We start from the raw sequence: 14,247 nt of genomic DNA on the forward strand, positions 1-14,247 counted from the left end.
CGTAGTAGGGTCACGTATAACCTCTTGCACATGTGAATCATGGTTCTCTCTTGTCCTTGGCTCGTGTAGACCTAATCGGACCTCCTTATCCTGTATGTCATCTCGCTTACATAGACAAAACCGACAAAACTGATTTGCTGCAAAACTCTCCTGGAATCCTGCCAGAGAATGAGCCCCCAAGTTGTCTGCTGTTACATACAATACAGTGCCTCTGACACTTTCAGCTAGTTGTTCTATATAAACACCATGTTCCTCAAGAGTTGCAAGATCCTGAAGGAGTGGACGAAGAACCTCTGCATAGCCACGTTCTTTCACAGTGTTGACCTTGCACAAAAGTGCTAGTTGAATGGAGTGAAGAGCTGAACGGTATTTGGAGTCAAGATTAGCAAGTACCCAATATATTGCACATAGTTTATGTTTTTTCTTGGAAGTTCCCAATGGATTAGCCACTTCAAAATCGTCGATATATAGTCCAAGAGCCATCCTAAATTCTTCCACATTCAAAAGAACATTTTCTTTGAAATGAGAGCCATCTCTGAATGAGTGGTATCCTTCTGATGAATTAATTTCTCCACACAGCATCTTGTCCAAAATATCCTTATTGCTTAACAAAGCCTGAAGCATTTTCAGTATGGGGACATATACAACAGACTGACTCTCTGTCAATAAGAAACTCAACTGGCATTACAACTGGAAATTCTCGCAGTATATAAGATGCTCTCCTGGCAGCTGTTGACAGGGATCCTCCTTTATTGGTGTACTTCAGCAGGACATTACTTTGTGAAACTACACCTAAAATCTCACTCACTATGGAATTATCCACATCATCACAATGTTGACTGATAATCCTCTGGACTGCACTTTGTAGTAATGGCTGTGAAAGTAAATGAATCTGGTTGATCTGCTGAATTACTTCTTGTGCAGCACTTTCAGATATGTGCAGTAATGCTTGCATTTTCAAAAAAAGTGCAGCCAGGTTACGTTCCAGTTGGATTTCCAAGTCCTGTATGTCATCTACAGACTCAAACTCACCCTCAATGTCATCCTGGAAAGGGTTCTCTTTCTCTCCTTCAGTCAGCTGATCTGGACCTTCAATCTTTGACATTATTCCAGTTTTAAACTGTGATGTAGTACTCCCACTGTGTACTCTACTTTTATGTGCATTAAATGTTGCATACACGCTGCTCTGAAAAGTGCAGCCTTCATATGGACATAGAACTCTTTGTTTAAGTTTTAAATGGCTGCGTAAATGTTTGAAAAACTCCTCTTCAGTGCAGGGCTCCATGAATTTACATAACTGACAATTAAACGCAACTGTGGGTTTACTTGCTTGCCCAATGTCTGATTGAGAATGCCAAACAGATAAATGCACTTTGAGTGCATTAAAAGATTTGAAAACGCACAAGCAATCCAGATGAAGACATGGTATTGGTTGTTGCCGAGTAAAACTTCCATGTTTTAGGCGACAGTGTTTTAACAACTGTCCTCTTTTGTCTGTGGAAAATAGGCACTGCTTACAGGTCCAATGCATCTGCAAGAAATATTTTCAAGGGAGATTTTAAGTAAGAATAGTCTCTCAATTGAATCTAATTAAGGTGCAGCACTTTGTCAGCAACTGTTCTACTGCTGGTGGTTATAACTCCTTAAAAATGAATAGTTACCCCCCAAAAAAACACAGTATTCATCTATTGCAGTGCTTAGAAGACTAAAAAACTACACCTGACTTCTTTTCAGCAAGGGGTGGAGTAAATGATGACTATTTTCATTTTGGGGGGAACTATTCCTTTAAGTGGAAATTTCCTCCAGAATATAAGCTACTGGCATCTCACCTCCAGTGCACTGGGCCCACGTTGACAAAGCAGCTTTTCAGTTGGTCTGAGCACTTGTTCTGAAAATGACAAAGAATTTTGTAGTTAAAAGGAAGTTCTACTGATATTGTGGTTTGCTGATTATTGACACGATCCTTAATATGTGCATGCTTTACACAGGTCTTACAAGAACGTGTTTTATATAATAAAGTTTAATTTCAGGTAAAATACAACCTGGGGCTAGAGTTTCCTAATATTTTTGATCGGAAATAATCAGATTTTTCCCCACTCCTATTATGCAGTAGTTCTCTCAGTCTCTCTATTGGAGAAAAATATGAAAATGTGAAATGTAATTTTAACTTCATTAGACCTTAGGTCGTGTAATTAATCAATCTTTTCTACACCCAATGTGCTGCACATGATAGAAAGACACTGCAACAAAAGCAAAAAGCACAGATGAGTAAATCAACTAATAATGGAGGCACCTTGTTTCAAAGTCAGGATAAAAAGATGTCTTCAGATTTCTATTTAAATATCAGTGGCGGAGGTCATGATTTAAAATACTTTTGACACAGTAAAATTGCAGCTTGAAAAACAACTTAGACCCCAAACAGTGACCAAAGTCCGACTGTAGTAGTGTTTGAGGAGACTGCACAGACCAATGCCCAGCCACAGCTCCCCCGCTGACTCACTACTGTAGTCAAATGAGCACAGAGCAAACGACTCCACTAGTCCATGTAAGGTAAATATTACTATGGCTGTGTGTTACTGCACCACTCAACGCGGTGTTGGGCGCAGAGACCCAGTAAACGGCAAAATCAATGCTAACGTTAGCTTACGGACGCTAACTGTCTAGTAGTAATTAAAACATATTAACAGACAAACTTGCTCGATAACTTACCTTATTATTCTTCAGAAGAATGAAAGGACGGCGCAAAAGTCGACTCAGCAGGACGTCCTCAGTGCCCTGGCCAGTGTGCTAGACTGGTGCGTTGCTGACCGTTGCTGAGCGGGAGATACTGAATGCTGCGCATGCGCACTTCTTCTGCTGTGCAGTGGGATTGAGACTGTGTTTACTACTTATTGTTGTGAGTGAGCTTAACTCTAAATCAAGTAATGTTCACTCTAAACTCTAAGTATTTTGCGTTTTTTTTACCATGCAAGTTACTGTTACTTCATAAATACCAGTTATAAGTACATATTTTTGATAACCTAGTAAAGTTAACTAATATTTGTATGTCAGGGTAGCTATTACATTTTACAGTGTATGAATTAACACATGTGGAAATATGTACTTAACAAAAAAGTGTTAAACAACTGAAAATTGCATTATATTCTAGTTTCTTCAAAGGAGCCACCTTTTGCTCTGATGAGCTTCAAGAGGTAGTCACCTGAAATGGTTTCCACTTCACAGGTGTGCCCTGTCAGGTTCAGTACGTGGGATGTCTTGCCATATAAATGGGGTTGGGACCATCAGTTGTGTTGTGCAGAAGTCAGGTGGATACACAGCTGACAGTCCCACTGAGTAGACTGTTAGAATTTGTATTATGGCAAGAAAAAAGCAGCTAGATAAAGAAAAACGAGTGGCCATCATTACTTTAAGAAATTAAGGTCAGTCAGTCCGAAAAAATGGGAAAACTTTGAAAGCGTCCCGAAGTGCATCTACAATTTTTCATAGTCAAATAAAGAAAACTCTTTGAATGAGAAGGTGTGTCCAAACTTTTGGTCTGTACAGTAAATCAAACGTTAAATAACATGTAATAAGATGATAAACAGTAACACAAGAAAACCATTGGTTCGCCTATCCAATCAGTGATATTTCTGCCGTGTGTGCTATAGCTGGATGAATCGATGCATGAATTACATAAAATAATCCTCTACCTGTAGCTGCTTCTCGTGAAGGGAAAATAATATTCTACCGCACAGTTATTCCACCAATCAAAATATCAGATATATGCGCATTCTGCTCTGAGCTCTGGGCTGGAGGCGCTTGTTCTGGCTTTAGCCTGTGCGGGCTGTTGGGTGTGCAACTATACACACTGTTTGGTAAACATTTTTTTCTATATTTCATTTTCGGATCTTTCAGTCACAAAACTAGGGACATTTCCAGGGACAGTAGAATCTGGGGGATGTCTGGTCAACCTAAGCTAAAATAAGACTTGTGATGTTCTAAATTAAAAGTAAAAATAAATTAAAAGAAAAAATAAGACTCAGCCTTCAATGGGATACAGTCAAACTGACAAGACAACACAGTGAAACAGACAAGATGGTAAACAAAGTACTATTGGAGATGCGAGAGATGAACTATTGTGACTATCTATTACTTGTGATGCATGATCAGTCTTTAACAGCTAAGGCAATGGACTGGATTAAAACGACCAATGGATCTGAGAGGACGATGATGGAGCAAATATAATCAGATTCTAGACCACATTATGCTTTAATAACAAGAACAGAGCTCTCTAATGCGTTTGACCTGCACTCAGAGTATAGAGGAAATGTGGCTCCTTCAGCTACAGCTAGTCCTACACATGCCTTATGTCGTGACAAAGCACCAGCTGAACTTGCAGATTTTCTTTAATACTTTAAACACCAGCAAGTCTTATGCTGCTCTCACGTGTATGTAGTGAACGACAACTAACAGAAAGGAACTGAAGCACAAACATTTCTACCCTTGGAGCCCACCTTGTCAGTTTAATGCCACCCTGCTAATCAGCCAAGGCCCCCCCCCCCAAACCCCACTCCATCGTTTTCTTTATTTCAAACACTGGCAGTGATTAAAAAATAAAAAATAAAAACCTAATCTTTAAATTCCAGATTCCCTGGCCTTTTGTCTGTGTGCCGGGGATTTGGCATCAGCCCAAATGAGATGTAAATTCCATATTTGTAAGAGGTTAGGAGCCCTAGAAAGTCAAAGATGGAGGGAAGGAAAAAGGTAAACAAATATATTAAAGCAAATTGCCTCTGATCTGAATTAATTAAAAGGAATAAAGATTAATCTAAGTGGTATTGATTATCTCAAAAGGAGCCAGGTTATCCTGTACTCCTCAGCTGCTGGGAGCTGCTGGTTTGGAAGGTCTGAAGAATGTGTATTGATTGCGAATAATTAATAGCCACTGTGACATGTTTTTTCACAACACAGAAAAAGAGCAGAGGTCCCTGGATCCGTTTCATGTACTGACTGCATTTTCACCAATTACCACCACAAAATAGTCATTATAACAGAATTCTCTGTTCTCAGGATTTATCAAATCCAAGGTTCTACATAAAGCAAGTGAAAGTGCCTTTTATTTGGCCTACAGAAAAAATACATGGGGGGAAGTGGGCAAAAGGTTTTGTTTTAATAGAGAGCAATTTCAGTCTTGGTACAGTCGGCAATTGAAACACAACTCTGACAAAAATTCTGAGCACAAAGGGATGTAATAGAAAACACCTGCCATCTTGTGATTGGGTAAAGAAAGGAGGCTCAGGAGGCCCCATTATCTCTGTAGGCGTCCTTATCACTGCCTGCAGGACTGATGCTATTAACCTGTGCCTCCCTGGTTAACTGTGCTTAGATTAGCTCTCTGATTTTAACACACACACACACACACACACACACACACACACACACACACACACACACACACACACACACACACACACACACACACACACACACACACACACACACACACACACACACACACACACACACACACACACACACACACACACTTACTTAATAGTAAGCACTGGGAAAACCAAGCAAGCTCACAAAATCAAACAGCCTCAGAGCCCATGACACTTGTAATAGCAGAAACTATTCTTAAAATGATTAAGTGGAAATCACTAAAGTCATGATGTTGGGCTTTAACATCCCTGTAAGGCAGGGGTGCCCAATCCTGCTCCTGTTATCAGGCATCACTAGACGCAGGTGTGTTAGAGCAGGGAGAAACCTAAAACATGCAGGGCAGCAGCTCTCCAGGAGCAGGGTTGGACACCCCTGCTGTAAGGTAACGTGACAAATTGATTCACACTGCACAGATGAAATCAGCTGGATCATTGCACAAGAGAAAAACAACAACAAAACCCATGTGCTTTATTAAAGCTGGACTGGTACAGCTCTCCAAATGTGAAAGAACACTCAAAGAAGTCAGCTCTTCTTTTTGATTTGGAGGATTTTGTCATTTTCCTTAATTCTTCACTAGCTTTAACTAGCTTTGGTTTGGCACATTCTGATTTGTTCAGCAACTCAAATCAAGCCCACAGGAACAGCCGTGGTTTGTGAGGCAATTTTGGCATACTTCCTTCAGTTGAAATTTCAATAAATATAAATGTATAATGGTTAGAAAACAAAAAAATTAGCTAAATTCAAAGTTCAAATGAATGAGTGTGTTTCACAGTTGGAGTCCTGCCAAAGTCTATCAGGGTGAGTGATGACAGTGTCAGAGAATTTAGGGGCGTGTGTTACCTTCACTGCAGAAGCGGCCCATGTATTCAGTTTTGGAGCAGTCACAGACCGGCTCTCCATCCACCACTGAGCATGTACCACCATTCTCACATGGGTTCATGGTGCACCACCCTTCTGACTCCAGGGAAACCTCAAAGCTTCCCAGAAACAGGGGCTGTGAGACGCCATATTTGAGGTCCGTAATTGTGCCCCTGAAGGGCTGCATGTTTTGCACCGTAGGCAGTGTTAGCGCACCTTTGCGGATATCCTGAGGCACTCCACCCAGGAACAGATCACTGACTATTTTCATAAATAGACGCTGAGGCCGTACCTCATCTGCTTTGGCCTGGCCATCCAGTACTAGCACTGTGCGCAGGTTATACCTGCTCAGAGTGGCAGAGTGCCAGCTGCCTTCATCCACCCGTCTGTCAGACACAACTGTGGTCTCAGCACAGTCAATGCTGAAACTCAGCTGTAGTCGGCCTTCCTCCACCGACAGCTGCAGAAAGTCACAGTAGCCTCCATCGTCAAAGTACAACAGCAGCGCCTCTGAGGCCTCTGTCTTGAACTGGAAGCTGAGGTCACCACGGGTGCTGGCATCCCAGCGGAGGTAGCGTGCCCACTGACCTGGTGTGCCTAAAAATTCCAATCCCAGACATGTGCTTAGGAACACTTGTAGCCTGATAGAAAAACCTACAAGACCCATTGCTGCAAAGTATTTATCAATCCAAGAAGGTGTCTGCAGAGACGTCAGATTTAAATCTTAGGATGGTCAGAATGAATGTCACAGATGCACTATTTTATCCACAATATGTGCAAAGATATATTCTGATAAATATTTCTTGTAAAAAATATGTTTTAAGGAGAAAATGGCAGTAGCAGAAGAACAGTCGTTGTGGATAACAGTCTTAGGGGTTTGTGTGTTTACATCTGTAAATTGCAGTCGTTGCAGGGCAGTGGTCTTATGGAGGAATGGTTGTTTTCCTCCTTAGGGTTAAAGAGAAAACACAAAGGGAGAGGAGTTGGAGACGGTAATGTTTGAATATGTTGGGTTTTTTAAACTTCAGAACAGATGCTCTCAAGACTCATGGTGCAAGGTCTGATGGAATGGACTTCTCTGACTGTCAGGGCGAGTGGAATTTCCTCCTTCATGTTGTCCGTTCGGAAATGGAGCTGACAAAGGATCCGCTGGCCTCTCTTAGTTCCATCACTGTCAGAAAAAGAGAGGCAGAGGGTTACAATGGGTCCATCAGCATTGATTTTACTACTACTAATACTAGAACACACATCCTGAGGTGATTTGTTGCATCTAAATCCCACGATAGCAGCACATGCATGTGTACAATCTCATCTATATGTGGAAAGATTTTGTCACCGGGATAGCTTCATTAAAAGTGCAAGATGACTTGTTACAAATGTGTAGTTACTTATCTTGAAACCTCACAAGGGCACTAAAACTCAATTATGCTAAAAAGAGAATACAGAGACAGTTACAGGCTCCAACTCCAGTTGATGAAAATAAATAATTAAGTGTGGCAGATAACTGAGTGTATCTGATTCTAGATTTTTAAAAAAGTAACCAGCAGTATACATTGTAAAAAATAAAAAAGGTTAAATGTTGTAAGTTTTATTTCCCAAAAGGTATGTCCCTTTCCTAGATGTTATGATGATTATTATGATTATTATTATTATAGATATTGCAACTTGCTGCTGCTCATGGGGGAATTGTTGAGTCTATGTAAATCATAAATAAGTCATAGTGTGGTCTATACCTACTCTGTAAAGTGTCCTGAAATAACTTTTGTTTGTATTTGGCAATGTAAATAAAATTGAATTGAATTATAAATGTAAATTCCCCACATGTCCCTAACACCCCGAAATTCCCAGAAAAAAATATTCAAGTCTGTGTAAAGCAATAACAAAAGTGGGATCTGAGTTTGTCACATTACAGAAAAATGTATTAACCACCTAGCCAAACTGAATTAATAAAATATAATAATAATAATAATAAGAAGAAGAAGGATAAATTTGAAAAAATTAGGTTTCAAAAACTAAGCTCTCTTCTCTGAAATGCTGGTGCCGTGTCTACTGGAGGCACTGAAACCTTTCTCAACTGTCAGTTATGATGTGGAAAACGGATGCCTTATCTAGCTGCAGGAAGAAAAACTAAATAGTTTTAGGCTAATTAGAGTTCTGTAAGTGAAACTACAGCATTTTGACAGAAAGTATTCACATACACATGTCGTTTTATAAGCATGTCAAGTGGATCTTATGTTACGATGGGGTCACGATCGCCGTCCTAATTTCCATAAGAACGTAAATAGTAATTCCCATCATGTGTTTCCATTAAGGTAACCGACTTTCTAATTTAACTTTTTGTAAATCTGCAATGTTAAAAATGAACAGAAACATCATGCAGACTAAGCACACATTTTTGGCCTCGTGGTTGTAGCAGTTATGCCACCTATAAGAATTATTTTTCTTGTTCGGATGACATCACCATTTAAAAACTTTTCAACTCTATAATTCAGTATTACATTAATTACAGTCTTTTCACATATTGACAGCAATCATTTCCAGACACGTTTGATGTATTTTTTAAATAAATCTCTGAATTTACTTCACAATGATTTTAAGGACATGACCTCAGTGTCCTTTAGAGGTAGCAACAGCCCTCATGGATAGCACAATTAACACAAATTACATAAATGTTTTTGTTGTCATGCAGACAACATGCCTTTTATAACACATATTGAGCATACAGTTTCTTAGAGAGAATACAAATATTTTAGTGGACTGTTCACATGTACTGTACAGGCAGTCACCTACCCTAATTAAAAGTGCCTATGATATTGCTGCATTTTTATCTCCTTCACAAGGGTTGTTTAGCATTATCGGTCCTCTGCTGCGTAAATTAGCCCCATTATTCTCATGGCAGTGCATTACTATCAGTCAGCTAGGCAGACTGCCTTTATCTGATCACCAACCTGGAGAGACAGCTTTCTGCTTTATCCTCTTAGAGGAACAGAGAAACACAAGCAAGTACCAATGCAATATATATTTGTAACTAGGACTAACCACTTTAACATTATATTTGACCCATAAAGATATGAATGAGTGCAGCTTTAATCAAAGTGTTAAATGTTGAGTATGTAGAATCTTTATAAAAACTATATTACAAAAAAAACATAAAACACGTACTGGGCATTTTGAGGGGTACAGAATGAAAGTATTGCTTTTCCATAAAAAAAAATATACAGTATTTAGTCTGAATTAATATTTTAAACTTTTTGACAGGTTTAACAATGACTTTCTGTCCCGTTCTGTGTCCACTGTAGCAGCCAATAGCGTTGGGCATTGCTGGTTGCCAGGGTTGTCTGTTGTTGGGTGCAGCTACTGTAGGCTGGCACTGGGTGAAATGGAGTTTGCCAATCCTGCAGCTGCTTCAGAGCCTCAGTGAAGGCGGTGTTATTTGTCCCAGCAGCTGAGTGAGCGGAAACGGGCAAAACCCAGAGTCAATATAGGCCAAGCATTCATTCCATGGACTGAGAGAAAGGAGAGAAACGCCATTAAAACGCACACCCAAATGGCTACGTTTCTCCTTGATCGCTAAGATCTTTATCATCTTTACTTAGCTGGAGGGGGGGTTAAGACAGGCTCAAACAGACTTCGGTCTCCTGTAGGCTACTGGCCCGGGTCTGACCAACCTGGCAACCCGACTGCTGGAGTTATTTACAGAGTTTCATGAGCCTGATGTGTTGCCCCGGACAGACCTGCAGACTCTATGTGGATGCTCTGTCAGTCAATTCAATTCAATTTGATTCAACACTTTATATAAAGAGTAGGTTGGACAACCATCGGTCTTAACACAAAGGCTACAACATGCTGGATCAGCACTGACAGCTTCCAAAACACATCCTTTCAGTGATACACACAGTGTACAGTGTAAGCTCTTGTTCTTGTATACCCAAGCGAGCAAGTATTATTAAGACACAGCACTGGTATTTTTTGGCAATATTGTAATATTTGTGGAAAATGCTTTGACAGAATGTTATGTTTACACTGGGGTACTACAACTGTACTGTTTCCCATCCATAGAATTAACTTTGGACCCATTTGTCCCAACATAAAGATAGTTTGTTGTTTTCGTACCTATTATTTTCCCCTTTCAAAATTCCAAATGGCATTCAGCTGCCAATTTGCAATGCATGCAGTCTGACTGACTAAGGGTGCACTCACACGGTCCATTCGTACTGTGACCAAGCAGGCTTCACAGCTAAAGTCTAGTTTGTTTGACCAGTGTAAGTACAACTGTACCACACCCAGGCACGGCACGCTTGCGGCCCGGTTGAGAGAGGTGGGCTTTTCTAATGCCCGGATTCAAATGTATGAGCACAAGTATGCGCATGTGTATGAGCACTAGCAAGAGCATTGACGTTGGTCTGCAGTAAACACTCCACTCCACCTCCGAGTTTTGTGCGTCTTGTCCAACTGTTTTTGAATATTTTCATCTGACCAAATCTGCAGTAAACCTCCGCATCACACCAACGTGAACCTTTTGCCACCATTGTTTTAAATGTCTGCGCATGGTCCATCCTTCTTTTTTTCTATGTCCCAACAGGCGCACATAAAATGACATCAGAACCGCCGTAGGCCTCGTACCCGTGCACGTATGCGTGCGCACGCTCGTGCTTGTACATGTGCAAACGTGCTTTACAAAAGCCCACCTCTCCCAACGGTGGCCGGCAAGCGTGCAGCAGCTAGGCACGGTACGGTTGCACACACACTGGTCAAACAAACTAGACTTTAGCCGTGGAACGTGTTTGGGCACGGTACGGATGGACAGTGTGAGTGCGCCCTAAGTAATGATTTTAACACTCTGGTTAAAGTTAATATGGGAAAGTACAATGAATTCGTCCCAACATAAAGATAGTTTGTCGTTTTCCCCTTTCAAATTCTAAATGGCATTCAGCTGCCATTTTGCAATGCATGCAGCCATAAGAGTTAAATTCATGTGTTTGTAATGATGTAGCAGGTAACCGTGTTTTCTGGTGTTTACATAATACTTTTTTTTTTTAATTATTTGGCAGTTTTTCAAGCCTTTTATTATATAGGACAGACAGGAAATGGGGTGAGAGAGAGGAGGAAACATGCAGCAAAGGGCCGCAGGTCGGAGTTGAACCCAATGCCGCTGCCTCAAGGTCCTTCAGCCTCTTTTCTTGAGGCGACTGCTCTAACCACTGAGCCACCAGCCGCCCCTAAGTAATACATTTAGCTTCTTTAAAATGGACAAGTTCCAGAACATTCCACTCAAAGGGATACTTTCCTGATAGCTCTGTTTCACCAGAATCAGAATCAGCTTTAATGACCAAGTAAATGTCACACATACAACGAATTTGACTCTGGCTTTTTGTCACTCTCAATTAACCTATGCAGAAATATGTCTTTTTGTCTTTGGTGCGGTTGCACATATCAAACAACAATGTGTAACACATTTCTAGGGAAGCTAGCTGTTTGTGCTATTGACATCAAAGCCAAGGTGCTGCTGTCTGTATGTGCATCCTCACTGACTGACTAAGGGTGCACTCACACTGTCCATTCGTACCATGCCAAAGCGTGCTTCACAGCTAAAGTCTAGTTGGTTTGACCAGTGTGAGTGCAACCATGCCGCGCCTAGCTGCTGCACGCTTGCCAGCCACGGGCTGTTTGGGAGAGGTGGGCTTTTGTAAAGCACGTTTGCACATGTATGAGCATGAGCATGCGCATGTGTATGAGCACTTGCACTGACATTGGTCCTGATGTCTATATACTGTATATACAGTACATCTGTTCTCCGCAACAGACATTTAAAAAGATGCTGCCGCACGGGTCACGGTGGTTTGATGCGAAGGTGGAATGTTTATAGCAAATTTGGTCAGATAAAAATGTTAAAAATCAGTCTGACAAAACTAGAACTTAGAGGGGTGATGACGTATAAGCAAGAGGCATTTGAGCTGCGGTCCGGATCAATTCAAGTAATGTAAGTACAAACAGGCCTGGGCCATGGGGGAAGAGGGGGAGTGCGCTATAACTCACTGGAAGCAAGGGAAGCACATTGGGTTGCCAACCGTCCCTTGAAAAACGGACTCGTCCCGTATTCAGAAACAAAAGTATGCGTCCCGTATTGAGCTGAAAAGGGATGCACTTTGTCCCGTATAGCCGTGAGAATCAAAAATAGTTTGTAAAATGTCAATAGAATGAATGAATAAATGGCGCCTTATAAGAAAATTTATGGCAAACTTATTCTCAGCATCTCCTGCTCTGTGACAAATGAGCTCACAGCACACACGAGTATGACGAACCAGAATTCTGCTCATATCATTGGTCGAGGTACTGTTGCTTGCGAAGAAGATACCGGAAGAAAACAAAGCAGCATAGACGGCAGTGATGCCGTACGTTACAGGTCTCGGTCGGTACTTCTAGCAGCAATGCAACTACTCCTCCGAGAAAAAAACAGAAAAGAATGCAAAAATACTGAGAGGAATGGTTAGAAGGAAAAATGTGGGTGGAAAAAGTGCACGATAACATATATGAAGTGCACTGCGCTGTGACTGTTCCCATACCCCATGGTGGCCTAACTGATCAAAAGAAACAGGCTTCCAGTGGTGGGCAGTGGGCACACAAGAAACAAAAGGGACACCAAAACTAGGGGAACCCCAGACCAATTTATTGTCCACCAGGCAATGCCAGAGGCAGATATGGTATGTAAGGGCATACTCACACTGTCCAACCGTACCGTGCCCCGTGTTTTAGGGTACCAGCCGGCCCTGCCAATAAGGTGTCACTTTTTTTTTTCAGGTAGTTGGCAATAAGACAATAAAAGAGTACAGCTGCCACTGTGGGAGGAATTTGTGATTAAAAAATGTTTAATGACACTCTTTTATGCTGAAAGATCTTTAAAATGACTAACACACCTGTCACCTGTGCTTAATAGTTTGTGCTTCTCAATCATATCCTGAGAATCTGTAAATTGTCTTCATAATATTAATAACGGATTATTAGAATTTGTGTCTGATTTGAATATAAATTATTCAAAATTTTCTTACATGACGCCCTTTCCTAAAATCTCCTGTCCCAAATTTTACCCATTCTCATCTGGTCGCCCACAGCCCAATATTCAATTAGAAAAATATTATGAATATCTTATATTTTATTAGATAAAAATACTGATTGTTTGTTTGTTTGTTATATTTGCTCTTTGGTTGATAGCACAAAGAGGGAGAGAATGCAGAATGGACAGCAAGAGCCAGGTGAGAAAATGGACAGGTAATGTAAGTCAACCACATAAGACAAGGCAAGTTTATTTGTAAAGCACAATTCAACAAGGCAATTCAAAGTGTTATACATTTATATCACATAAAAGGTAATTTAAATGGTTACAGTTAAAGACGTTACAGTGCAGTTTACTGAAAAGCAGCTGCAAATAGAAAAGTCTTAAGTTTTGATTTTAAATAACTGAGAGTTGCAGCAGACCTGCAAGTTTGTTCCAGATTTGTGGAGCATAAAAACTGAACGATGCCTTTCCATGTTTAGTTCTGAATCTGGGGACACAGAGCAGACCTGTACGATGTTTAGTGCTGACTCTGGGGACCCAGAGCAGACCTGTCCCATGTTTAGTTCTGACTCTGGGGACACAGAGCAGAGCTGTCCCATGTTTAGTCCTCACTATGGGGACACAGAGCAGACCTGTCCCATGTTTAGTCCTGACTCTGGGGACACAGAGTAGACCTGTCCCAGAGGATCTGAGAGGTCTGAATGGTTCGTAGCTGAGCAGAAGATCTGAGATGTATTTTGGTCCTAAACCATTCAGTGCTTCGTAAACCAACAGAAGTATTTTGAAATCAATTCTTTGACAGACAGGAAGCCAGTGTAAAGATCTGAGGACTGGGGTGATATGATCAACTTTTTTGATCTTAGTGAGGACTCAAACAGCAGCGTTCTGAATTAACTGCAGCTGTTTGATGGACT

The 14,247-nt window shown here is 40.9% G+C and overlaps 1 protein-coding gene across 1 annotated transcript in view; it reads right to left on the reverse strand.

Annotated features, from left to right (window-relative positions):
• Positions 1–6,946, reverse strand: part of nrxn3a (neurexin 3a) — a gene marked incomplete at both ends in the record, with an annotated part of 319,661 nt that extends 312,715 nt beyond the window's left edge. The window contains 1 exon segment of the mRNA XM_083924038.1: positions 6,262–6,946. Within this exon segment, the coding sequence (XP_083780164.1) occupies positions 6,262–6,946 (685 nt within the window).
• Positions 6,947–14,247: the final 7,301 nt, after the last annotated feature.

The sequence above is a fragment of the Echiichthys vipera genome (assembly GCF_963691815.1).
Source record: "Echiichthys vipera genome assembly, chromosome: 12".
NCBI lineage: Eukaryota > Metazoa > Chordata > Actinopteri > Perciformes > Trachinidae > Echiichthys > Echiichthys vipera.